This window comes from Panulirus ornatus, chromosome 46 (genome assembly GCF_036320965.1).
Source record: "Panulirus ornatus isolate Po-2019 chromosome 46, ASM3632096v1, whole genome shotgun sequence".
Taxonomy (NCBI): domain Eukaryota; kingdom Metazoa; phylum Arthropoda; class Malacostraca; order Decapoda; family Palinuridae; genus Panulirus; species Panulirus ornatus.
In genome coordinates, this window is record NC_092269.1 from 4,410,741 (window position 1) to 4,438,391 (window position 27,651).

General features: G+C 43.9%; 1 protein-coding gene across 3 annotated transcripts; it reads right to left on the reverse strand.

Moving 5' to 3' along the window:
• On the reverse strand, window positions 1-27,078 carry LOC139763090 (protein phosphatase 1 regulatory subunit 3B-like). 3 transcript variants are annotated; one of them, XM_071688719.1, is made up of 7 exons: window positions 26,764-27,078; window positions 19,004-22,100; window positions 18,628-18,727; window positions 18,325-18,462; window positions 16,649-16,816; window positions 15,393-16,479; window positions 1-4,894 (listed from the first exon to the last, which is right to left on the reverse strand). In XM_071688719.1, the coding sequence occupies exons 2-6, from the start codon at window positions 19,498-19,500 to the stop codon at window positions 16,093-16,095; spliced, it is 1,290 nt and encodes a 429-aa protein (XP_071544820.1). In that variant the 5' UTR covers window positions 19,501-22,100; window positions 26,764-27,078; the 3' UTR covers window positions 1-4,894; window positions 15,393-16,092. The 3 variants fall into 3 exon arrangements, with proteins under 3 accessions (XP_071544820.1, XP_071544819.1, XP_071544818.1); XM_071688718.1 differs by having other exon boundaries at window positions 19,004-19,362; window positions 26,764-26,908; XM_071688717.1 differs by having other exon boundaries at window positions 16,649-16,840; window positions 19,004-19,362; window positions 26,764-26,908.
• Window positions 27,079-27,651: the final 573 nt, after the last annotated feature.

Genomic DNA, 27,651 nt, shown 5'->3' on the forward strand with positions numbered 1-27,651 from the left:
TTTACAAACTTCATTTTATTTATGTAGGAAAAGAACATGTCCTAAATAGAAATATCTGAGACAGTATCATTCATAGCTGGAAGCGCTCTACATAGGGGCTTCTCAATACACAGGCAACATCCAGTATTATTTCCTAAACTTTACTGGATAACTTGGAGACAACAGAATCAACTGGTAAAGGAAGTGGGGGGCCAATCACAAGGGGGATGCTCGTCAGTAATTCCTTGTGATTGGCCCGTTCTTGTGTACGTTCAGCATGCTACAAGTTCTCGAGTAAAAAAGACGAATGAACCAATCAGAACCAAGGTTGCCAGCTGAGTTTTGGTTGGGCCATCCGAGGTAATAGTTAATTCGCTTCTACAACATACAGGAGACGCAATCAAGGCTGTCGACTTGAAAGATGAAAAACCCAGAGAAATAAGCGACACATTTGGTGAGGGGGGGATTCTAATAAGGTATAAGGAATCTCAAAAATGCAGGGGTCCTTCGGGAGGAGTTAACTGGGCATGCTAATGCGTCTAGGGACTACAATACACGTAGTTCGACGTCAGCTCCAGCAGGTAATATCAAGACCAAAAAAAACCGTATTCTGATTGGCTCCTTTACCCAAGCGGCTTATATTATCTTCTCTTTTCAACCTATGGCAAGTCTGCTCTCACGCGGCGAAGGGGGAACCAGGAGCCAATCAGAGAACTGTTGGGTTCGCTTGAAAACCATCATACAACTGCCGCGCCAGCCACGGCGGAGGACGGGGTGGGGGTGATGAAGACAGGAAACGGTACACCTGATCTATATTGTTACCAGCAGCAACTACATGGTATATTATCTTTTTTTTCCCCCCTTCTCTACGTTCAACAGAACCTCCACATGTTCATTCAACCTGAGTGGCTGGAAAGCGGAGCGTAAACAAGTCAAATCAAACCGAGGCATTCATTTATATGTATATATTAGTTGTCTGCAAAATCATTAAAAAATATCGAGCAATGTAATTACACACCTGTTCAGTGTCTAAGAATGCAAGATATAATATTCAGTTTTTTTTTTATCTTCCATCTTCAAAGCATAATATTTCTTTCTTACTTACAACGTTGGATCAGTGCGAATAACTTTAGCGTTCGCAATAATCTCTCAAAAAGTGTATTATATATATATTTATACACATATATATAAATATATTTTTAAAAATCAACACAACCAGAAATAAAAAGTCTGCAAGGCAAAATGCAGCATCCACGTTCAATGGATAAGAAGTATCAGAAGTGGATAACGTTCCTTATCTTTTTCGTGGAGGCTGCTTTGCGGAAAAAAAAAGTTACTTATGTACATCTGGAAACTACAGTGGCTTAAAAAAAAGATAATTATCGATCATAATAGTGGTTCGGATGTCCCACTCTCAACTCGAATGGTTTTACGACAGCAGCAATAGGGTCTGTGTGTATGTGTACGTGCGAGAGATCACTCTCACCAGTGGAGTGGAGCGAAGCCTTGCCCACCAGGACTCGAGGCACAAAGGAATTCACGTTAAATGACAATGGGAAGAAGTCCTTTCGCCCTTGAGATGGCTTCTGATCCCCCTAATCGGGCAAGATGATCAACACGTAATCAACTATAGACAAAGGAGACGTTTTCACCAAAGGAACTCTGGGTAAAAAAAAAATTAATTGAGCAATGATGATTAAGTTTTGGGACGTACAAAAAAAAATATTGGGTGTTTCCCTAATAAACCACACTTCAGTTTCAAGGCGATACAACACATACAGTTTTAGCACACGCAAACACATTCAATCCCACAATCGAGGTGTCCAGCCTCCTTTCTTTTCCAAAATAACTTACGCAATTCCAACTTTCCCTCAACACTTCACAAAAAAGTTTGAGCATCTTGGCCGACATCACTTCTAAGGGCACACATGCCGTCCAGAGGGGCGATGGTCATCATCAGCTTCTATATATATATATATATATTTTTTTTTTAGTCCTCGTTTTCCCAGCTGATGCGCGCGCACCTCCCCTTTCAACATCTCTAAGATACATATGCTTCTTGTAGCTATGCCGTGCCTGTCGATTCTCACTGCCTAACCGAAGCTCCAGCAGACTCTCGTATGCAATTCATATATTTGGGAGCCTTCTTCGCTGGATATCCCTAACCCGCCAACACTTTGTCATCTACGACCTCGTATGTACCTCCAACGATCAAGAGGGAGGACCAGTGGACACCTCACCTCTCCCTCCCCACACCCCACACACACACACCTGAGCAAGGCAGTGTCCGTTTTCTCGTGTGCAATGGCATATGTGTTCCCGTTGCGCTGACGTGGCTTCATGCAACGTCAGGCGATCAGGTTGCACGGCCAGTTCTTTTTGTATATATATTTCATTTTCCTCTTTACCCGTAGGGCACTAAACGGACGCAGCCAAGGCACGGGCGCACACACACAGTTCACTAACCATACGGTTATCAACAACACACCAACCGCACCGAACACTCTATATAAGGACTAGACACAATGGTGAACGTAGCGTCTCCTTTGCCAAGTTTTTTATGCCCGCTGCTGTCTCTCCTCTTCTACTCTCATGGTAACACTAGTTCGTGCGATACAACTTCACGATCGTATAAGGGCGGGGGGAGACCTTCCAAAGGTTCTGAGGTAAAGTGAAAATGGTAAAGTGAAAACAAGTCTGCATTCCCCAGATTCCCCAAATCCTATACATGTTGCTTAAGTTGTAGGGCACACAGACCATAGACATGGAAGTATAAATGTAACAGCTTCATCTATCAATAAAATGGGTAATGATCATGAGGGGGGGAAGGGTGTCTCAAAATGCTGTAAAGTTTATATAATACAAAACAGTCTCCACTGCGTTTACTGTTTATAAAGTCCAAACTAAACTGTATAAACCTTACATCTTATTGGCACATTATTACAGAGTCAGCATATGGGCCTAGCTATATACAACCCCATGTACTCACACACGTAAATCAAACGCTAAAAGTTCAAAGCCTTCATATGATATAGGCAAAGCTATCTCTATCTCTCTGAGTTCCTATGTGTTTGTACCCCAGCTCGCAGATACCCGACACCAAACGAGATCACGAATTGTGTGTACACTCCCATCAGCTGCCACTGACAAGTAATTATATGAACAGGTCACAAAGAAAATCTAACATTATATAACCTTTGAACCCATACAGATACAAACACAAACACGGTGCGCGATTCTCTTCGCTTGACGGGGGGGTGGAGAAAAGGCAACACTATAATAGGATGTAGAAATGCAACCTCTCTCTCTCTCTTTCTTTCTTCCAAGTTACGAAAAGGATACTCGCTTCCAGGAACTCAAGATCTCAAGTCGTAACTACCATATACTGAAATTCCATTATATAAATCATACTAGTTGACCTTAAGCATACACAAAACACAAAAAATACCAACTGGTACCCTGGGTCTACCCGATAAGATAAGTAACAGGAAGTAATTGGTAAAATTTGTACCACTAACGTTTCAACTGACACAAAAAAAAACATGAAAAAAAATAAATAAGAGATTCACATTCACATTGGTCAACAGGTGAAACATTGTGGTTTGTGCCACCTGCTTCTCGCAAATAAAAAAAATAATAATAATCATGTGATCATCACATTAAAAAAAAAAAAAATGTGATCTGCCACTCTTGCATCTCACCATCTTCAGTCATCAGGTCTCAAATTCCCACATAACATCGTTCACCGTGCCCACATCTGATTTCTGATGGGGCTGACTGTTTTCAGAACATCAGATGAGCAAGGTGTGATAATAAAAAAAAAAAAAAAGACACCACAATGACCTATCATTAAATTACTGGAAGATGAGACTTGATTTTCAAGATGGGTTTGACCAAGCACGAACGCGATGGCTGCACCCTGGTGTGTCGAGGTCGAAAGTTACCCGCGCGCGCGCCTTCTTGGCACGTAACGGTTATTCGAAAAGACGCCACCCACTTTGGTGCCGAGCGACGCAACCTTTCATACATATTGCACTTGATATTTACAGAAACACATATATGTAAGCTCTTTGAATACAAGAAACAAGGAAATATAACTCTCACCCTATTTGCCTAATTCTTACATAATTCACCTAATGCTTTCTCTCTCTCTCTCTCTATTTGCCTAATGCTTACATAATTTAGGTATGCTTTCTCTCTCTACATCTAAAATACATCACTCGAAAACTTAAACACACACGAGTGCCCCCGCTCCTCACGTTCCACAAGACAAGATGCTTCCAAATTCCACTCAGCAACTTTGATAAATCACATTAGTACACAGTCAGGCGCGTACTCTATCACAGATAAATTCCCAATAGATAATATCCCTATTAACTCATCCATGGAAACATATGACTTGCCTTTTTTTCCCCTTAAAAAAAAAAACCTTTGTAGTTAAGTCATTATTTCATATTTTTTTTCTCTTATAATTTCACTTATAAAATAAATAAGATCACTTTAATCAAGTCCCTGCAACAATAAGTTGTTTAACATTCACTTTTTTTTTTTTAAATATATATATAGACCGACTCTTCAATTCTTTACAGTTAATGCATGTCACTTCTTCCTTTCCCCCCAAATAAATCCAGCACATTACATCCACCAGACGTGGCAACTTGTGGTAACTAGGACGCGACGTGGCCTCCACAATACTGCTCCTACAGGAGACCACAAGACCACACTGTCTTTCTCCTCCCCTGGAGTTGACTTCAGTCACTGGAACCAGACCGAGTCTATCGATAGATACAAGAGGTCCTGGACGGGCGGCACACTGGTGCGAAGAGGCGGTGGTACCGAGTTTTCTATTCAAGTCGTCAGACATCATGGCCGGGAGGGGCTTCTCGCGATGATTTGACTAGCAGCTTCTAATATTCTGTGGAAGAGAGATACAACCTTGATTAGAATGGGTGTTAGCTTAATATCAGGTTTCAGTCGTCTTCAAGGACCCTAACTAACGTACTAATAAAGTTTTTTCAAAGGAGTTTTAACGTGCAAATAAGGTTTAGGGAGAACTTAAAACTTACGTAAACAAAGTTTCAGGGAGCCTACCTAACGTATAAAAGTCTCAGGGAGCTTTACTCACGTACGAATAAAGCTCCAGGAAGCTTAACGTACAAATAAAGTCTCAAGGAGCTTAACCATCGTACAGTGTTACCAACTCAGCGAGTGAGTCAGCGTTCCGGTTCTAGGGTGAAGAGGCAGCGGCTTGGGGGGGAGGTGGGAGCGAGGTACTCCGGTCATGGCGCCACCAGCCAGGTCCGCGCGTTACCTAACACCCCCAACCTCTCTCTCTCTCTCTCTCTCTCTCTCTCCTCTCTCTCTCTCTCTCTCTCCTCTCTCTCTCTCTCTCTAACCCCCACCCCCCGGGCTCTCTCTCTCCTCAGACTTATCCTTTAATATCTCTCTACCCCAGATAAAGGCGTCACGCGTCTCTAACATATCTGGATGTTGCTATGGGAAGCCTTAATGTAAGCCATCCCCCTTATATCTGACAGCCATGTATATATATATACATCTCTGTCCTATACACACCTGGAGATACCCGTACCCAGTCCAAACACCTGTATACCGCGAGATGAAAACGGTATTCCGTCCTCACACCTGTAAGGTGATGGTACACGCCCATACCTCGACCCAACACCTGTGCCAAACACATACCACGCAAGGCGACACCTACACTCCTCCATCCACACCCCCCAGCAATACCAACTAGGAGACGCCCATGCATCCCCTACATACCTGCTACACATTGCTAGGTGACGCCTACATGCCGCCCACACACACCTGCTACACATTGCTAGGTGACGCCTACATGCCGCCCACACACCTGCACGTTCCTAGGTGACGCCCTCGCATCCACGAGGGACTAATATCGACCGAAATCAGATGAGACGCCCTAGGGAACATTCCCACAGGATTAACACGGGTAAAAAGAGAGTAAACGGAAGATGTAGCGATAACGAAGAGGAAAGAGAGAGTGGGGAAAAAGACAAAGTCTATAGGTGGAAGGGAAAGGCGAAAGGTATAGACGAACGGTACGAAATATATATATATATATATCATTCACGAAGAACATCAACGTTAGGAAAAAAAATAAAAAGCAGAGACATGTTCGCCCCCTAACTTATGGTCATAGAAGCCAGATCACGTCAGGTGACTCAACAACGCCACAGCTGATAACGTGGACACACCTGGTTATCAGCTGCCTGGCGCGGCTTATAGAAATGACCCGCACATACATACATACATTCCCCCCCCCCCAAAAAAAAAAGAGTGGAGGGTGTGTCTGGTCTTACTTGTGTTTGGATATATAAAAAAAGTCATTCACAAAAACTCTTATTAAATAAAAGATATTGAACACCATTACGATAGTTCATTACCGTCCCAACACCATTACGATGGTTCAAGTCTGGCAGCTCGCGCCCCCTTCACGGCAAAACCGTCAACACGGGTGAGGTGAGAAGCTACACTATAGTGCCCTTCTAGAGTTACCGTAAACCTGTTGTGACAGACTCACGGGTCGCATCATGATCCGTTGACTTCCTTACAACGGTCACCTAGCAACCCTGCCTGCAGCTTGGGTTTCTCCTGTCTGCCGTGAAGTGACTGTCTTTTTTTTTTTTTTTTACATTAATTCCGACGTCACGCTGTTCCAAATTCTGAACGGTATGTGAGTGAAACATGACCAGCCCCTCCTTTGGGCATTTTAAGTTTAAAATGGTGGTTGGACTTCAGCATACAGCCCCTCCTTTGGACATTTAAGTTTAAAATGGTAGTTGGACTTCAGCATACAGCCCCTCCTTTGGACATTGAAGTTTAAAAACTGTGGTTGGACTTCAGCATATAGCCCCTCCTTTGGACATTAAATTTAAAATGGTGGTTGGAATTCAGCATACAGCCCCTCCTTTGGACATTTAAGTTTAAAATGGTAGTTGGACTTCGGCATACAACATTTCCTCCCTTGCTTGAACCGTCTGAACATTTATAGCCAACGAAGCCGACATTTGACTATAAAAAAAATCAGAGAAACGAAAGACTGTCGCGGTAGAAGTCGAAAAAAATTCATTCCTTCTTGAAATCTATTTCTAAACATTAAAAGATGAAAAAATCGTACACGGTGCCACTTCCCTGGCCATGACAAATAACCATGACACTGATGAAGACTGGAGCCTCACTCAATCCCCTCCCACCTGCTGTCCTCCGGTGACAGAACAATGGACAGTCTTAAGGTAATCCCATCTAAGTCCTGGGTATTAGGCCTACCATTTCGGGTTAGGACTAGGCTGAGTAAGACTTAGTCCCCCCTCGTAATGCACGATCATGTTCTTAAACTACTTTTTTTTGTGATAAATGTTTTTATTTTCTACATTACTTCCGTCATCCAATTTTCTATACCCTAAACATTCGTACATTCTATGTAGCCACGGTCAAAAGTTTACACACGCACACAACACACCCTTTTTCCCTACCACACTCGTATATATATATATATATATATATATATATATATATATATATATATATATATATATATATATCATAAAACAAAGTCGCGCATTTTTATGTCTTTCAGTAACACTACTACTATTCTACATGTCATTTTCTGCTTGCATGCGGTAAAACTACACCTGTGTTACTAGTATGAATTTCATACTAGTGTGATCCAACATGAACCACAATTCACATTTCTAATCAATTCCCTACACCCAAGCTCATAGCCTGGCATTCTATTAAAACATATATAGCCGTGTCATATACACGTGATAACGCTCAACTTCTCTTAAGTCTCTTCTGAAGTGAACCCATGTTCAAAGTATCCATTTGAACAGCTACATCGGTTTACCATGCACTGTTCAAGGTGGTGTGGGGGGTGTGGTGTATCGTAGCCATCTGCCCTAATGTCCCTCCTCCTCCTCCTCTCTGGCGCGGTGCGGTCTGTCGACCCGATACCATCATAGCTGGACATGTTTGGCCCCCTCGCCCTACCCTAGTTAACAAAGGCTGTGTGACCATACCTCACACATACCACACCCAAACTCCTCCTTACGGGGAGGTGTCACTACACCACGAATTCCACCAGAGTTCAAAAGCCCCAATCATAGATTCCAGACAATCATTAAAAAAAAAAAAACATACGCCTTCGTCTTCAGTTATCTCTACCTAAAAATCCGTTTGAGCAAACCTCGACTTTGGCAACTGATGCATTCACGCACACCAACAACCTTCGAGGGCAATCACACCTATTGGGCCCGTCCCTAAAAGAGCAAAATGATCAAACACGGATACTGCTTTGTTGATACATCTCCCAGACCCTGACCGAGAAAACCATAACACGGAGGGGCATAAATGACGTGGGCAGTTTAACACAGTTTTTGAGGTTACCAATACGTTTGCGTTTGTAGGTTTTGGACGTCCAATGCGCAACGACTTCCGGGTTTCAATAAACAACCAAATATGAACCAACCGTAATTGAGCAACGGAGGAAGTTAACGAAGAGCTAACCTCTGTCTTGCCTTACAACATTACAAGACAATTTGTCTCGCAAACAAGAGCCTGTTTATCCACTTTCAACACGAACCAAATGTGTCCCGTTCTTCGACCACAAATCATCCACACTTTCCCACATAATTGCCATGTATGTATAATGTATCAAAACCAAACGGTGTTGTTCCTTCAAGGCTTATATGCCCGAGGGATTATAGAGTAAAGATGAGCTTTATCAGAGCTTCCCTACCCCTGTCACCACAGATTTCGTATCCTATCACTGTCCTTGAGTATATGACGTCCTTCCTATGAACAGCTTCAGCTGACGATCCTCAAGCGCATGTACAGCTTCTACCAAGAAGCGAAACAAAATGCCAACAACCAAGCTTCACCTTGCGCCGGGCCCATGGCCAACTAGCAGACCTTGCTACCAACGCCCACTAAATAAACACAGCCTCCTATAACGCGCTACCACTCCGGCCCTGATTATCAATATTCTAGAGCCCCTGCTAACCAATTTAAATTCACTTATCAAGAGAGAGAGAGAGAGAGAGAGAGAGAGAGAGAGAGAGAGAGAGAGAGAGAGAGAGAGAGAGAGAGATTCCCATTAAAGGTGAACGGGTACTAACAAAGGTGTATACCATTATCTTCACGAGGCAAGACGAAGTAAGGATGCGCGCGCGCACACAAACAGACACACACACACACACACTACAGACAACACACACACTAGGCTGCAAGCTTTTACCATCAACATAAACTACAACGTGACCACAAGAAGAGCTTCCTCCTCCTCCTCGCCGCTGTGTTGCCATGCAAGGACGGCAACACCTTGAAGAGCCCAGGCCTAAGCAGCAAGAACCAGAAGTCCTTGTGTCGAGAGCTCATTGCCACTCCCGCCAGTTACGGTGGCAAGAATCCACGACGGATGGCGACAAAAAATAATTGAAGGTGGGTAAAGCCATTGTAGCAGATGCCACGTAGGAAGCACGTGATCAAGTGATAAATAGGAAGATCTGGGGGAGGGAGGGGAAGACCTTGTGTTACTCCCAAGAACTCTTTCTAGGAACTCCTGCAGCTCCAAGAGTGCGCTACTACTTCCAGTTGCAGCAGGGAAAGAATGGCCTTCACTCCCAGTCTCGTCAAAGGCGAAATTTTCACTTGCGGTGTAACCTCGCGAAAGGAGCCCGGTAACACTCAAAACTGCGATATATATATAAATATATATATATATATATATATATATATATATATATATATATAGTGGAAATGATATTTTTTCCCCTAAAGAACTGCAACGCCAGTAACTAAAGCCTCCGACGAGCTGATACAGGATTCATTTATATCTCACAGGAAGCGGGATGAAAAAGGTCACTGCTACTTTAAACATCACTGAAACTGTTTTTACAACGGAGTTTAAACGTACAATTAAAAAGCCGTGAAGACACAATAGGCATTGGGGTGGATGGTACTACCTACACATGCCATTCCTAGCACTACAAAAACTAATTCATGCACTTAAATATCATTTTTTTTACCTATACATACCATTCCTACCATTACAAAAAGTAATTCATGCACTTAAATATCATTCTTTCCAGTGGAGTAGCCAACCCCCCAACCCCCTGTCCCCAAAACGCCAGTGTGAATGTGCTTGGCATGTGCGGCCACTGCCTTATCCTCAAGAAGCTAAGCTATTTTGAGCAGCCACCACACGCCTTATTCCTGCTCATGTTGCCAAACACTCTCCTTGAGCCCATTCCATTTACATTACGAAACTATACGACTCTGTGTAGACTAATCCCCGATGAAGTAGAGCAAACCGCTGCTTCCGTATGGCAAGCAGATCAGCAGCACACCAACAGTGCAACACGATGTGCTCAGAATTCCCGCAAAGGCACTGACCAAAAATTGGCAGAGCGACATCGCTTTCGACGAGGTGCCATGGTCGCTCTTTCGAGCGAGATGATGACGGCTTCGAATCGTGTCCAGCAGTCACATTGAGTACTCTAACAATCATACCGAAGCACACTTATATCACGTATAAAGTCAGTACGACAATAAAAACCATTTAAAGCTCGTATCCTCCTCTCCTGTACACCATATAAAAAAATAACACAAGGTTGAAAAGGCTGCAAGTTGGGCGTCAGTTACACACTGCATCGTAAATAATCAATAACCCACCACTTCCAACCGAACGAGCATTTAAGTGCTCCGTTATTCGAGCTATACTGCCTCACAGAATCATCGAGACCAATTGGTACACTGATTTAGAGAGGTATGTAATAACATACACGATCAGCCGGCGCACCAAACCATCTCCCATGACATATTCCTCTCCCCCAGTACGGTGTTGCCAAGGCATGCTCGCGGTGTGGGCGGAGCGCGTTATTGCTAACCTTACTCCCAAGGTCAACGGAGTTGCATATCAACCACCACCTCCCTCCTCCACGGAGCGTCACCATTTAAATTCCCCCCCTCTCCCTAGGCCATGTAGTGTACACCCCCTTTGATCTTTACCAACAAAAGGCTACACTAATAATGCTTAAGAGTGCACAGAACCCATCACAAACATACTGATGCCATTAATGCAATTCTCTACATTTGCCTGTGTCAGCTTCAACAACAGTTTCTACCTTCTCCTCGTGGATTCTGACTTTCAAATCTTCAGCTACAATACCCTGTACATAAACGTACGTACGTACGACCCCATTACTCAAAAGTGTGCTGCTAAAGGATACAATCCCAGAAATATTACTTCAAAACCAACCACACGTTCTTCTACGTACATTACACCTTTGCAGTTCCGTAACAATGTCTTCCATATTTCTTACCATAAATCTTCATTCATCTGCTCAGAACATCCAGGAAGGTAATGTATACTATTTTTGGAAATACCAACTTAAGGAAAAAGCATTCTCATACATATACTTTACATCTTTGTGGTTTAAATCCTATCTAAACTTTGTCTTCTCTCATCTGTACAGACCATAAACAGAATAAACACGACTATTTAAAAGACATGATCGTACTGAAAATACTTAACAATACTGGCTTCTATGAGGAACCAGTGTGGAGGGATGGCCCGTGAGGGGAGAGGGAAGGAAGCTTCCACCATGGCGACCGGCGAGAGAACTTTCACGAACCGCCACCACCAACCGCTGCCGGCTCCTCCTGCCCTTACTGCCATACGCGATCATCCTATTTCCTTATTTCTCCCTCCTACGCTTTACCCCCTTTTACCTAGCATGATCATATTGTGCTTTACGCATTTATTAGTCACGTTCACCAAGCCCTATGACTGATTAAGAAGGTAAGATTCACGCTGTACTGGCGTATGGTAAAAGCCGTGCTGACGCTCTTGGGTGGTAGACCTATGCTGCCGGCATCACAGTTAGTCTAGACCTCCCAGAGGTCGATGACCGTTAAGCCCAAAAGAACATACTTGACCTCACACACCCGTATTACAAAAGTAATGCACCTTCCTGGCGGTGAAAAATCGTTTGAGTTCAAAAAGCTTACAATTTACCAGTGAATTTAGCAGACAGAATCACGTAAAAGAATCGGCCCACACATTTCGCTGGACCACATGAAAGAAAGAATCGTCTCAAAACTTTTTTTTTTTTTTCACTGCTATAGGCCAAGCTAAGCTTAGGCTTGTACTCAAACCTAACAACTTAGAAAAACGTTCGGGGAGGAGGGTGGGGGAGACGAATCTTCAAGGGGGGATCGAAATGCTCAACTGTTCGCAAAGCGACCTCACCACTAATTCGGGCCCAAAAATTTGCAGCTAGAATTAGTTCAACCGCACCTGCTGGGCCGTGGATGAGAGAGACTCTCTTTCGTCTGTCTTTTCCCCAACCACCACCAACCGTGTTTGGTCGGCACACAACACGATTTCAGATATGAGGACCTTACGAAAGGTTTTTTTTTTTTTTCATCCCATGAGCACTACAGTACGACCCTTGATCCTAAAATCCATTATCAAGAAGTGAATACAAGGCTGTATAAATGATTCAACGATTCTCAGTGCAAAGGGAAAAAGAAAATCGATCTCGTTCTTCTGCCACACTTTTACTTGCCACCACCCTTCAGTAACATCTATAGGGGATAGCAACAGGTGACGCTGAGCCCCACCAGCGTTTATACCGCCGAGAAGAATCAACACTCGTGATGATGCTACCACGAGTTCCTTGGCACATGTGGGGTGAGGGTGGAGCATATACTTCTGCCACCTTTGGAAATCCCCCACCCATGTTTAACGTCAGGCATGCGCTTCCCACTTTGAGCAAAGCCGTCCAAGTATTTGGCATGCAGAGTGCAACGGGCCATAGGCTCCTTGCGAAAGGTCTTGTGCCTTTATGATAATTCATAAATGTCTTCCACCACAGATGCAATCGTGTACCGCACGTGGAAACAAACAAGGCCCACATTCTGCCTCAGCATTCAGCAAAGTCCCAGGTGGCTGGGAACCATGCCAGAGTCCTTCACGTCTTGAGGGTGAAAGCCACCGGCCACGTCTGCCAAAACGACCAGGCACACGCATCGCCCAGCTTCCACACGTACCCCATCAACCTAGGAAGAAAAACGCCCCCTCCACGCCTCACGTCACAACCCCAACGGGTATGTATAATAGCCCTCATCTGCCACGCCAAGCGGCGAATTAAACACTAATTGAAACCGCGAAAGAAGGACACATATTCTATGGCTATTTCAACATACAGTGTGCTGACTGTAACTCCGTGAATAAGTTTAAAAAACGTTACATAAGAAAATCATAAAAGAATCCATTAAATCTATCAGAAATTTCTCGACTGTTTCGAGAAACTTTAAAACACAGCTTTCACTACTTAAAAAAAAATCCTAAATGCGTCTTAGTAATTTTGAATCCATTTTGAAGCCTTCTAACATGTAACTCCTACAATCTCTAGGCAAGCAGGTCCTCGATCCTAGTGAGAAATAACTTCTTAAACCTCATGCAACTTAGTGTCCAAAATATAAGACAAAAAGCTACTGAAAACCTCACGTAGGTTCAAGACCATCTTGACACAGACAACCTCAAAAGCATCTCAAAAAATTACATTCTTCTACCTTCACGTAACTTAAGTCAAGCGAACCTCATTAGTAACCTCAAAAGCTACTTGAAATGTGCCTGTGGGGTACGTAGCTACTAATGCACTGCATAAAGAACTTCCAGATGAGCAGACTTATATAACCCCCTCCCCCCAATAAGTAGCAGTCATAACCCCCTGAAAACGTCCACAACCTTCTAACAAGAAGGCTGTACAAAACCCATACATAAAACCACCTTGCAAAAACCCCACTTCACAAAGACCTTACAAAACTCTCACACGTACTGAGCAGCTGCTGGCAAAACCCCATCCCATCACCCTCCCTAAAGAAGCTCCCACAATCAAATGAACCCCCGCCAGCCCGTTGTGTTCGCATCAGTCATAATCTACCATACACTCTCCACATCACTGCACGTCAGAGACGATTCGAAGATGCAGGCCAAGACAGCACTATCTGTCCAAAGCCGTTAAGGCTCATAATCCTATTCTACACTACACGAAAAAAAATATATGTATACGTATATATACCTTTAAAGCCTCTGGTGTGTACAGTGGCTGATATCCCCCCCACACTGTCAAGAGGACAAGTGAGGTGACCTCGTAAAGTTTGAAGCAAACGATACTTTCGAAGCAACAGATTTCGAAACACAAGACGCCTCTCTGCTCTATAAAATAACAACCCCCACTATGAGCAGCAACAATAGGATAATCCAAGATGCATTACGTAAGACCACGCAGCAATTTCATGAAGGATGACAGTCAAAATATACTTTAACGCAGTCCAAGCACACGAAAGGGCAAGCATATATGAATACAGGAGTTGGATATATCACGTCTATTCCTCACGACACCAGAAACATACCCAAAGACAAGTATACTACGCATTAAACTCGAGAACATAAACAAAGTTTACTTTTGTAAAAAAAAAAAAAACGCATTTGACTCGGTGAGAGAGAGAGAGAGAGAGAGAGAGAGAGAGAGAGAGAGAGAGAGAGAGAGAGAGAGAGAGAGGATGAACGTGACTACTAGCCGTTGCTAAACTCTCTCTCTCTCTCTCTCTCTCTCTCTCTCTCTCTCTCTCTCTCCAAGACAGCGGGTGGCTGCCATTGGCTGCTGCTGGCTTAAGAGGGCATTTCGCACCTGCTCCGTACCTCGCGGGGGCAAGCAAGCATCTAGATGCGCAATAGCTCTGCCTTCCTTCTCTTGCTCAGGGGGAGGTTTTTTTCGGGGATGAAGAGGGGTGGACGCATCCTACCATATCGCGACGGTTGAGACAAACATTTGTAAATCACCCCACTATTCAAGTCGATACAACTTCTCAGGAGCACAACATACAACACACACACACACACACACAATCGCATATTTACCAAATGGCGTCCTAGCTTCGTCTCTTCGATGTATATCAACTGACTGTTATATTTCTCTCTTGTGTCTCCCCTGATGATGTGATTATTACACGAAAGTGCACTTGGGAACTTATCGTGTTTCATTTTCCCCGTGGACTCACACACACACACACACTATATATATATATATATATATATATATATATATATATATATATATATATATATATATATATATATATATATATATATATATATATCACAACTCTACAACCTGTTATAAATGGGGCCCTTGCAGTTTCAAAACTGCACATCAGAAAGGAACAAGGAAATAATGGACTCGTTGTGAGCGAAGAGGCGCATGGAGAGCATAAACAGACACCCACACACAGACAGAACAATCATTCATCACAAAGACACCCATTAAATACAAGGGAAAAAAACATAAACAACTCCTTCTACTCACCTACAGCATCGCTCCTGTCCTGCCAGACAAGATGTTCCCCGGCTGTGTGCGCGCACGTCCTTCCTGCCCCACAGATAAGACACGTACCAAAGGGCCTCTCCTCAGCCCCGGGAGAGGGCGCGTTCCCACCTCCCCAAGCAACGGCCTGGTTCTCCTGGTGGTGGGCTTGGATGACTGTGGAGGCTGAGATGGGTGACGGAGAATGGTAGGGTGATACCGCAAGCTGGTACCATATGGACGACGTCGCCCCATGTTGACGAGGCGAGTGGCTTCCAGCTTGCCCAGTGTACATGTGTGTGTGTATATGTGTGAGAGTGTGTATATGTGTGTGAATGCATCTTGGTGTCGCGCGCATTCACTGGTAACTCTTTCTCTCTCTCTCTCTTGTTTGTTTATCAAATCGCGTCCATCCTTTCAGTATAGCCGCAGACTCAGAGGCACTCCCGTCAAGTACAATTTGACAGCAAAACGTTATTAACTATGGATACCTTATCAAAAAAGAAAAATTTTCCCCACTGGTTTTTTTTTTAAATTACACCATGTATATGAACACTGCTTTATGCACAAATCGACAAAAAAAAAAAAGAAAAAACATAATGAATGGACAAAATTAGCACCAGCTGACCACTGTTATCTGGGTAACGCAAAAAAAGAGGTTTTGGCTACATGTCTCATCCTTTGGAAACCTCAACCGACGTCTTCACCAATAGGGAGAGTCGTTGATATTTAGGTGGTTCCATGAGGCGAACTCGCTCCAAGCATCTATGGTCACGTCGTACACATCTTTGGGTTTGCAATCCTGCGAACTGCCCTTGGGTCTGAATGACACAATCACGTAATTCTTGTTGTTGTTGTTGTCCCAGTACTCGCCCGCGTCGCTCATGAAGCAGACGCAGAACTCGATCTTGTCCGCTTGGGTGGAGCCTGGTAGGGGTAAGCTGAAGGAGAAGGTGTCATAGATATCATAGGAGGCGCCCGTAGCCGTTGACATGGATGGGAGGTAGTCTGCCTCGATCTCCTCAAAGGTAATCCAATTGTTTATGGTGTATCTGACCTTCACTCTCTTGTGGTACGCCAAGTTTCGAACCTATAGGACCGAGGTGGGGAGAGAGGGAGAAAGAAAGAAACAAGACATGAGCGAAGGAATGACATATACTTCCAATATAACTAACTAATATTTACAATAACTTCACCCCAAAAGTCATTTCCCCAAGAAAAAGAGACTAGACACAGATCAACTGGAGGCGCTTATTTACCTTAACGGTTCCTGTGGCTCTGTTTTCAGATTCCTTGATTATGACATTTTCGACGCAGATATTGTCCTTTTCCAGGCGCGCCTTCATTCCCAGGTAGTCCGAAGCTGGCTGGGCAAACGCCAGTCCCCACTGATCTGCTACAGCCTCAGCCTTAGCTCCTCCAGTCACCTGAATGTCGCGAGCAAGAACATACTTTTCCTGAGTAAGGCATGAATTGTACTTCTGCTGTACCTATCTTGTGTTTCTATATCTATAAAGTTGCATTTCAGTACCTATCTTGCGTTTCTATATCCCTAAAATTGCATTTCAGTAACTATCTTGTGTTTCTATATCCATAAAGTTGCATTTCAGTACCTATCTTGTGTTTCTATATCCATAAAGTTGCATTTCAGTACCTATCTTGTGTTTCTATATCCATAAAGTTGCATTTCAGTACCTATCTTGTGTTTCTATATCCATAAAGTTGCATTTCAGTACCTATCTTGTGTTTCTATATCCATAAAGTTGCATTTCAGTACCTATCTTGTGTTTCTATATCCATAAAGTTGCATTTCAGTACCTATCTTGTGTTTCTATATCCATAAAGTTGCATTTCAGTACCCATCTTGTGTTTCTATATCCATAAAGTTGCATTTCAGTACCTATCTTGTGTTTCTATATCCATAAAGTTGCATTTCAGTACCTATCTTGTGTTTCTATATCCATAAAATTGCATTTCAGTACCAATCTTGTGTTTCTATATCTATAAAGTTGCATTTCAGTACCTATCTTGTGCTTCTGTATCCATAAAGTTGCATTTCAGTACCTATCTTGTGTTTCTATATCCATAAGTTGCATTTCAACTCTTTTAAAAAGACACTCAACATATGGATTGTCTACTTCTACCGTGTGAAATCATGTCTAGTTATCCTTAAAATCTACTTATGATCCGTCTACCTCTACTTTGTCTATTATGTATGCTTCTATTACCATGGGGTGCATATGCTACTTCAAAACCTCTCGAGATATGAGCTCTCTACTTCTCCCTAACCTAATAGTTCTACCTGTTCCCATTTCCATGGGGTTACTTGAATCAAGTAATGTAAAAAACTTGTGAATTGTTTATAACCCTGTTGTGTCTGTCCGTCCTCATTTCCCAGGGACAATTCAAGAAGTATCCATGCTGTTACATGCCCTTGTTAACTTGCTACTATACGCAATACGATTGTTCTTTTTAACGTGAACATTTCCATTCACAACTCCAGCCTCACAAATACACCAGCAATGCACACAGTCAACAGAGGAAAATTATGACTCTAAAATACCTATCCTTAACTCTCTTCTCATCAGTAACCAGCAGCTTTGATAGCCTACCTCCTCTCTTTCCCCTTCAGCCAATATTCTTCATACTTATCTATTTGGACTTAAAAAAAACAGGTTGCAAACCCAGATATCAGAGATGGGAAAGCATTCCTCCTTACAACCAATCCCTCTCTCCCCACAGACACACACACACATAACTCTACGCTAAGATCCCTCCATATTACCAAAACCTTTCAACGCTAACCTAATCCTTCTGCCCCATTTTTAATCTACAATCTCTGTTTTGCTTTGTAACCAGAACATCGGCCAGAAGCGTTCGTAGAACAGAATGGAAAGGTAGAAAGACCACACCAATGCTCGCTAAGAAACCTTACCTGCTCGAGGAAGTCGGCTGACCATCTGGGCGGGCAGTCGGAGCGCTCCGTCAGGACGCGCACCACCGCCAGTGGATGACCTTGAGTATCGGCGAACACCACTTTCTTTTTCAACCGGGTTGGCGAGACTGCTCCTTCCTTCAAACAGATACGAGAAATGGAATCATTTGGGCTCCTACATACACCTGGTATAGTTTGTTTGAGCTCCTATATTAGTTTTTATTCACCAAGTATATGAAACACACACACACAGGATATAGGACACCAGAGACGAGCAGAAGTTCCCTTTTTTCTCATCCTTACTTCGAGCTCTTCATCCTGACGCGCCACTAGGCATGACTTGATGGGCAGGTGGTGGTGCGTCTCCAGCTTCTGTTTGGGCGGCGACCGTCGACTACTATATCTGTTAACGCCCGACCCCCAAAACACAGGAACTGTTACATTCTTTCGTCGACACAAAAACCATTACTACTAAATTGTCTTCACACACACAAAAAATAATAACATGCTATCTGCTAATGTAATATAATTACTAAGCTCTATTTCAAAAAAATTTAAGTAATTATCAATGTACTATAATTTCTATTCTTAATGTATCATCCCGTATCTCTTCAAATAAGCGCAGTGGTCTATAAAATACCTTTTCCCCTCCATATCGCCCGTACGTAGAGCCACTCACCTAAAACTGCTTCCTCTGGTGCTAAGACCTTGGCTGAAGTCTGTACTGGAGGAGGAGGAGGAAGAAGAGGAGGAGGAGGACCAGGCGAGCTGGTTATCGCAGGTACTCCTAAAACTACTGCTATTGACCATGGAGCCGCATGACTGACTACTACCCCAGATGGAGGTTAAGGGGGAGGATTGGAGCGGCGTGGATTGGAGTGGCGTGGCTTGCAAGGGAGCTGCTTGGAGCGGCGTCAGTCTCGGATAGTCATGGATGAAGGGCTGGGAGGCTAGGTACCCTGAGGTGAGCACTGGGGATGACCCAAGGAACATCTCCACACCGTAATCGCTCGGCATCATCAGCGTTGTCATCAGGCCCTGGAAAAGAAATTCAAATAAATGAATGAGATTCAAAGCTAAAACGTCAGTTATGGATAGCATTTGTTTTTTTTTTCCCCACTCCTTGTCTCTTATATAAATGAGATTCAAAGCTAAAACGGCAGTTATGGATAGCATTTTTTTTTTTTCACTCCTCTCTTGTTTGTTTTTTCTCCTCTCCTATAAAAGTATAGCAAGATGGGGGGATAATAGAGAGAGTGTGTGTGTGTGTGTCCAGCCTATCTCCAAGGATAGATAGCTCTATCCAAATGCCAGTAATACATGTCGAGCCACAGATGAGGGGCGCTGCCGACCTTTCATAAGAATCACCTGGTGACAACAAAGGTTAGTCGTTCGACGGGGGAGAGGAGTGAAGTCTATTTTTAAAGCCCGATAAGCAATCGAACACACCTTTAACACGTGGAAACCGAGGGGTTGGGGGAGGGAGTGGTTTACTGGTGGTGGCAGCAACGGACCAACAGCATGTTATTCAAAGGCCTGTACAAAGACTTAAATATCTTCAAAACAGTCAATGAACGTCATATACTGAGCTAATTATCATCTGCTGTTGGCTCATGTGTGTCTCACACACACACACATGGAGACGTTTATCAACAACACACATACGACCGAAGGCTTTCTGGATCAATCTCCAACGCTTATCGCACGCGCGGGGGGGGAGGAGGGAGGGGGAGGGGAGGACTCAGCCTCCTCCCTCCCTCCCTCGTTATGAATGACGTGACGTGTCTGTGACGTCACGCCCTTGAGATCGACCTCTGCGGTGGACGCTCTTCACGCCCCGGCGCTCCGGGAGGACGCCTCAGTGTAACAAGAGAAGAAATCGAATTTTTTTTCCCCCGATCGCAATGTCATGGGCTTCAGGTGCAGTTGCTTTTCTTTTTTTTTTCTGCCTGGAGGGTGGGAGCTCACGGAAGCGTAGCGTACTGGAGAAGTTAAAGCGTCTTTCATAACGGCGGCGCCTTACGAGAAACAATAGTCATTCCATTTTTTTCTAACCCGCGCCGCCTTACGAGAAATAATAGTCATTCCATTTTTTTCCCTCAATATACTTCCGCCCTCCTGGCCGACTGTTTCCGGTGTGGCTGTGGTCGCCCCTGGCACGGGTGCTCGAGCACGGGTGTCTGCCAAGCACCCAGGATGTGGTGTTCACCGTCCGGGATCTGGAAGGCCGCCTTCGATCGCCTCTATTCGAAAACCGCAATGACTGGGTAGGACAAGGATGAGGCGCTGTGAGAATTCTGACAGACAGACAGACCACAGCTACAGAGCCAGTTTCACTTGCATTATGAGGCTGGTCATTATTCATTTATTCATTCATTTATTTTTTTGGGGAGAGGCACCAGTTAGAAGAGGGGGGTTAGGGGGGGGTTGATATATACTCCATCGAAGGCAGGGATCGTACCCATACTAGAGACGTCATTGCTACGCTTCCAAAAGAGAGTTCCAGGCAAGAGGTCTCATTAAACCATGTTTGTGACACACTGTCCTCCTGTGCATCTACCTACAGTGAAGTCGACTTAGTTACTTGGGTTCGTTCTGGCGAGTGGGAAGTACCTTTTGATGTATACTAGAGGGTTCCCGAGGCTTCTCTAAACCCCAAGGTCAACCATCATCGACCAACCTAGCTCATGTTGTTTCAATGTTCCAAGCTGTTTAAGGCCGAGGCACGTACGCCCTTGCTATCCATCACATCTTAGCCAGACTGATGCACACACACACACACACACACACACACACACACACACACACACACACATTGCAGTGTCTCGTCCATGGCTTTTCAAAACTTCTCCCACGAACTGTCTACAGTGTTTCTATTGGCTGAAGACAATGTATTGAACAATTCTTAGGCCCCCCAGACGTTATCAGTGTTTCCTTTCAACAATATCTAAAGCAATATCTTCTGAATTCAAGGGCACGGGTGTATCTTGGTCGACCAACGACCTACCTCACCTGCTTTGAGCCTAGCCTGAATTATGGTGGGAGGTTAACACCTTCAGAATTCTACGCCTGGTTTACAACAGGGTATGTCTATCTGAGGCTCAGAATTCTACGCCTGGTTTACAACAGGGTATGTCTATCTGAGGCTCAGAATTCTACGCCTGGTTTACAACAGGGTATGTCTATCTGAGGCTCAGAATTCTACGCCTATGTCTATCTGAGGCTCTATTTCAGAGAACAATTTTCGAATGCAGACTGGATGCAATATCTCGCAAGACTTACGAAGAGTAAATCATGATAAATATATCTCCCCACCTGCATCAAAATGTATATTCTCTAGTGTTTCCAGTCCTTCCCAGCACCATTAACAAAAAAAAATGTGACTACGAAATATGATAGTCATGCACACTTTCTAAATGTTAAATGCCTCCTGCTGACAACTAATGAACAAAGTTTCATGTACTGACCTTCCACACGATACGGAATCTGACTCCACAAACTCACACCTTGTTTTTGCCAACCAATTCTTCAGCAACACCTGTCTGTCACTTTACCGTCTGTGTTGAGACACGACGTAGACCTTTGATCTGCTGAGCCGCTCAGTACTCTACGGTATCACCCAAAGCCAGAAGAGACGATATACCTTCAAAAATTTTTTTTCTCGAGATACCATGCACCTCTCCAAGGCTGCGTCCTTCAACACCTATATCTAAGACCAGGGTGAAATCACCAGTCACACCCGCTGTATGTGTCGTCACCACCACGCCTTCAGCAAGCTGATGTGTTAAAAGAAACAAAAAACAAAAAAACTTACTCCCATGTTGGATGAAACACCTAGAAGTGTATGACTTAAACGAATAATCCCCATGGAAAACGAAGTTATGGAAAAGAAATATATAAAAAAAGGTTCAAAACAATAGCTATATTCACAGTCTTTTAACGAAAAACAAAAAATAAAGCGACTTTTCATACACACAACAAAAATTGCACGAATCCTTGACGAGACTGTTAATATGAGATATGAAACACATCTGAACATACAGGGTTAGAATTCTCACGGTTTAATCCAATGTTTTTCATACAGTAATCCAACACTAATACAGGGGAGCCACTGCATAATAACAACCCAAACTGTAACCCAACCATATTCTTAGACGATGCTGTTGACCAGTCTTGCTTCTACACCAAAACTCATAACACTATTTGTCACTAGTATATAACCTTACACGACTGACCCCTTATTCAGGACGAGACGACCAGTGACCAAGACAGCCTGGCCTTTCACTTGACACTTGCCCAAAGGATTAATGGCCAATTTCCCCCGCAGCAGTGGAAAGTTATTAGACTTGTAATATGGACAACGACATAACTTATCACTGTACTAAATCTACGTCTAAGAACAATAAGATTCAGTTCTAAATCACGTTCTGTGTGAAAACACTTCGAGTTCGCTCCTTTCTCTTCCTCTCCAACTCTCCCCCCACCCCACTCACTCCTCCAGTGTATACTTTTACATATTGTCATTCTGGTAAATTCAGCTTCAACACGGACTTTGTTTTGGGATGTTACTATGGACGATGGGCAGACTGGTTGGTTGCCCGAGTTTGCAGTCTGAACATCTATCATAATAAATTACGTGATCATACCTCTTCCACAGGCCATCAGTTTTACTTCTCTAGGAGAAAAAGAAAAAAAAAAAGGGGGGGGGGGGGGGGGATGGCGTTACTACACCAATCCATGGCGCGCCTCTAAGAAAACAGTTCCTGAGGGCAACTTTCTAAGCATGAAAAGACACGCCATTGTGAAGGAAGCTGGTGGATCAAAAATAAACAAAAATAAAACACCTTGCAACACCTAACACCCATTCTTCAAGCAGAAACAAACAATACATGACGTTATAAAAAAAAAAACTTAAAATAAGGACAGCGAGGTAAGGTAAGCTAAAATTTCACACAGTCTTGATTACCTAACCCGTCAAGTCTGCAGAGCCGTGAGACTGAACAAGACGAGACCTGATGGCCACTCAATCAACAATCCAGCCACAGTTAATCTGAGACTGGATAGAATTACGTAACTTTCTGGTTCGTCACAGTTTCCCTCGGGAATACGACACCACCCACCACCCTCGAGTCTCACCCGGAACGCCCTTCATGCACTCCCCCACAACCCCCCCCCCCATCTAACCACAGTCCTGTAGACACCATAACTCAATACTTCACTGCATGATTCTGCATTCACAACTGAGACCAGTCCTGTAGACACCATAACTCAATACTTCACTGCATGATTCTGCATTCACAACTGAGACCAATCCTATAGACACCATCACTCGATACTTTCCCTGCATGATTCTGCATTCACAACAGAGGCGTGATTCATATATTGCAAAGCCGCAGATACAAAGTGGACTATACGGGTTTCAAGAACATGACATACAGGACGAGTCCAACCCAAGATCGACCTCCCTTCCACCCCCACCCCCCAAGACCTCATGTCAACAGTCACAAAATACACTTGATACTTCACTGATACACGATTCGAACACAATTCATACGTTTGAAACACATGAATCTCTGAAAAAACATATATTGTGTTTCTGGACCTTATAACATTAAAGGAAGAGTCCATTCAAGAGGGGGGGGGGTCCCCCCTGTGGCCCCGGGTGGGGGGCCATTTCTCCCCCCTCCGGATTTCCCAAAAAGTTTGTATAGTTGGGAGTGCAAAAGCATCCCCTACACGACACAAACAATAACAAAATGTGGGCAGCTACATACCAATAAGGTTAGTTCGTAATGACGAAAAAACAAAAAGGTTCTTAAACCGCACAAACATATGTTTGAAACCGCGCATGCGCAAGAGAGAGGGGAGGCAATATGGAGACGGGGGGCTTGTGACGCGTACCTTAGAAGATAATGGTACACGTTGTGGGAATCCCGTGGAAACAACAGTCCGACCTGCTTCCGTCGAGGGCCCCAAAAGCACAAACTTAAAAAGTTTTTTAAATTACGTTTGATATAATAAACATAATCTAAAGGGGCGACCACAACCTAATTCTAAAAGGACTGTATATTTTTTTTTTTTCAGCTAGGAGACAACCATATGGACATGGAATCAAAATAACACTAGGTACTACGTATATTTACGACAGCATTCGTTGCTAAAAACCTTCACCGAGACACAAAGACGTCTAATATCATAAGCCTTTAGGGTACAGAGGTTGTAGATACTAAAACCAGAGGGCATAGTGGATGTAGGTACCAGAACTGAGATGGCGCAACTGTTGGTAACAGAAGTGAGGTTTAGGTCCCAAAAACTGGGGGGGCCGGTGGTTGTGGGTCCCAGAACAAAGGGGGCGAGTGGTTGTGGGTTTATCAAAAAACTGAGGGCACAATGGTTGTAGGTACCAGAACTAAAAGGGCAGAGGTTGTGGGTACCAGAATTAAGATGGCGCAGTGGTTATAGGTACCAGAACTAAGGGGGCGCAGTGGATTTAGGTACCAGAACTAAGGGGGCGCAGTGGTTGTAGGTACCAGAACCATGAGGGCGCATTGGTTGCAGGTACCAGAACCACGAAGGCCCACCGGCAGATGGTACCAGAAGAACTGAGGGCGCAGTGGTGGCTGGTACCAGAATCCGGGGGGAAAGGGCCCCCGTGGTGGAGGTACCCCCCCAACCCAAAGAAGGGTTGGGGTGGTAAGTACCAGGGGGGGAGGGGGGGAGGGGTGTTCGTTTGACCCCTGGGCCCCCCCCGCAACAAGCCGCCAGGATGGCAGCGGGGGGGAGCTGAAAAAGCTCACCCCCCAACAACCACTTCCAAAATCATTCCCATTTCCATAATTATACCAAACAAAAATCGTTGTTTGCACCTTGTGTTCTCTTCAAGCAAGATGCTCCCACTTGGGATACCTTCACAACAAGACACCAGCTTAACGACTACCCAACATTCCCCAAGCTTTTGTCCACGCTGTCACCGGCAGCTTGGGGTCGCAGCGACACCTAGGCTCTCACTCGACGAACTTCGGGCTTAATGTAGAAAGTGCTACAAACCCCAACTGTTACGAGTTTAGAGTATCCAATAACCATTTTAAGCATCCAATACCCTATCATTCAAGTCATAAAGGGATGTAATTACCTTAACCCGAGCCAGATGCAAGAGCTGAATACATGAGAGTCGCTACTGGGCAGATCACGAAGGGTCGTCGATTCTGAAACGTCTCAGATTGAGCTTCATTGGGGTAAAACGAACCCCCTCCGCCCCTTTTCCCGAAGCTTTTAACACAAAACCTGAGGGGCCCAAAAAATGGGATGCAAAGAGAGACGGCTGCCTGGGGGAAACTGTAGTGTTTTCGTGACGGTGGGGGGGGGTTTCCCTTTTGCTCCCCCCACCCCCACTTCTAACCCTCCCCGTTCGTGAGCATTCCCCCCCTCCCCCCCCCATGGGCCTCAGCCGGGTTTTTTTTTTAAAAATCCCCGAGGAGTGGTTCATACGAGCCAATCGAGCACAATGTAGAAAAACAGACTGATGGTACATGCTTACATATATTTTACATTCCATTTTCATAATCAATGTGAACTAAAATTTACCTTTACTAACAAATACACATCTTGAGCCTAATTTCATAACACTGGAGCCCCGACTGAATAAACACATTACAAAAATTAACTATGGCTCCATAGGCAAAATGTTGAATCAAGACTGCTACGTGTGAAAATATTTAAGTACTTAATAAAAAACAAAGTATTCTACATGAATGTATATACGCATTTACCGTACATCTACTTTAAAACCCCTTTTTTAATTTAAAATACACTAAATGGCAAGGGAATTTCCCCGTTTGAAGGCTAGGCAATCATGTCCTTTCCATAAAAACCCCTATAAAAAAAAACCAAACTGCTCTGATCCCACGCCCAAATACAATCTACAATCTTAAATAAAGGTATAAAAGACATTTCCTATGAAGCTCCCACTGTACCGGCGTGACTTAATAGATTTCTATTTACTTGACAAGTTTATTCCGCCTCTGACAGACTTACAAATGAGAATCTTAACTAATTCACTTGCCTGTAGTGACGACAAGACTGTAAAACAAACATCTCATCAGTGTATGGTTGGGACTAAGATCACTTCACCTTCCCTTCGACATGTACTCTTTCACAATCATACGAAATCTCATTGGGAATCTTTAAACTGCCAATTACTCAATACACTTTGATATAATTTGCACAATCAAGATAAAATACATCCATGTCCTCCCAAACTGAATGCCAAGGCTTCGTGTTTAAACACATTCATTTCACTCAATATCTCGTGTTTCCACCACAACAATACACAATCAACACAAACTCGTAAATCATCATATATATGTAAATTTCAACTTCCACATTCACTAAAGTCCACTTCATAAGCCTTTTCACAGTCGATAGGGAAAAAAAACTTACTATGTATTAGAGCTGGAGTCATACAATACACAGGCGCTGTTAACTTGGAACTAGATATCTTTTTTAACACAATGCGGGTCACTACCTGCGTCTTCTAGCACTCCCGCCACTCTCAAAGCTCCATTACTGACTAACTGATGCTCGTACGGCGCGTACGGTTGAAGTAATATTTTTCGTCCGCCAGTGGCACTGCGCCCAAATGTCGTACCGCCACAACTCCGCTAAAAACCTAGATTTTCAATAAATTTGTACACACCCAAGTTTAAATCATCGCTGAGAAGAATATCTACCATAGTATTGATGTAGATAACCACTGATATGTAAGATGGCTGTATTTATCGATCATTTGGCAGCGAGTAACCTAAGCATAAGGTGTTCTACCTCACAACTTCGAGCATCAAGTGTTCACGTGCTCCCCGCATCAGCCAATGGGAAATGGGGGTGTGGCTCTGACCAATCAGCAAGCATCTTGATCACCCAGTCAGCTGATCCATCCCATCCATCCCCCATCCCCCCACCCCCGCCCACCTCGCGTCCTAGGACGTGCCAATTCTCGTGATGCACGTGCTGTAAATAAACCGCAAAGGCAGGACAAGGCATCACACCCTCTCGGAGGTGGAAACGTTTGCACGAAGCGAGAGAAGGAGCGTTAAGGGCGGCGCAGACGGAGTTACCGGAGGCAACGACTATTGCCTTCACAGCGAGGCATTCCGACAATACTTGGCAACACCGTAGATCAACACAAGGACGAGAAATCCCTCGAAAACTCTAGTCTACTCTACACTCGACCCCAGTATAATGATACGCACCATCACATACGCTTATAAAACATTACCCAACCTCAACTAATACGTCTATAGTGCTTCATTTACTTTAGAGTGCCTGTGT

What these genes read in the sequence shown, in the direction of transcription:
- LOC139763090 (XM_071688719.1), bottom strand. Translation starts at nt 19,500, where the DNA reads ATGCTATCCATAACTGCCGTTTTAGCTTTGAATCTCATTTATATAAGA. An exon ending in ACCAGAGGAAGCAGTTTTAG is followed by an intron (nt 18,728 to 19,003) that starts GTGAGTGGCTCT and finishes GGGCGTTAACAG; the next exon opens with ATATAGTAGTCGACGGTCGC. An exon ending in GTCAGGATGAAGAGCTCGAA is followed by an intron (nt 18,463 to 18,627) that starts GTAAGGATGAGA and finishes ATCTGTTTGAAG; the next exon opens with GAAGGAGCAGTCTCGCCAAC.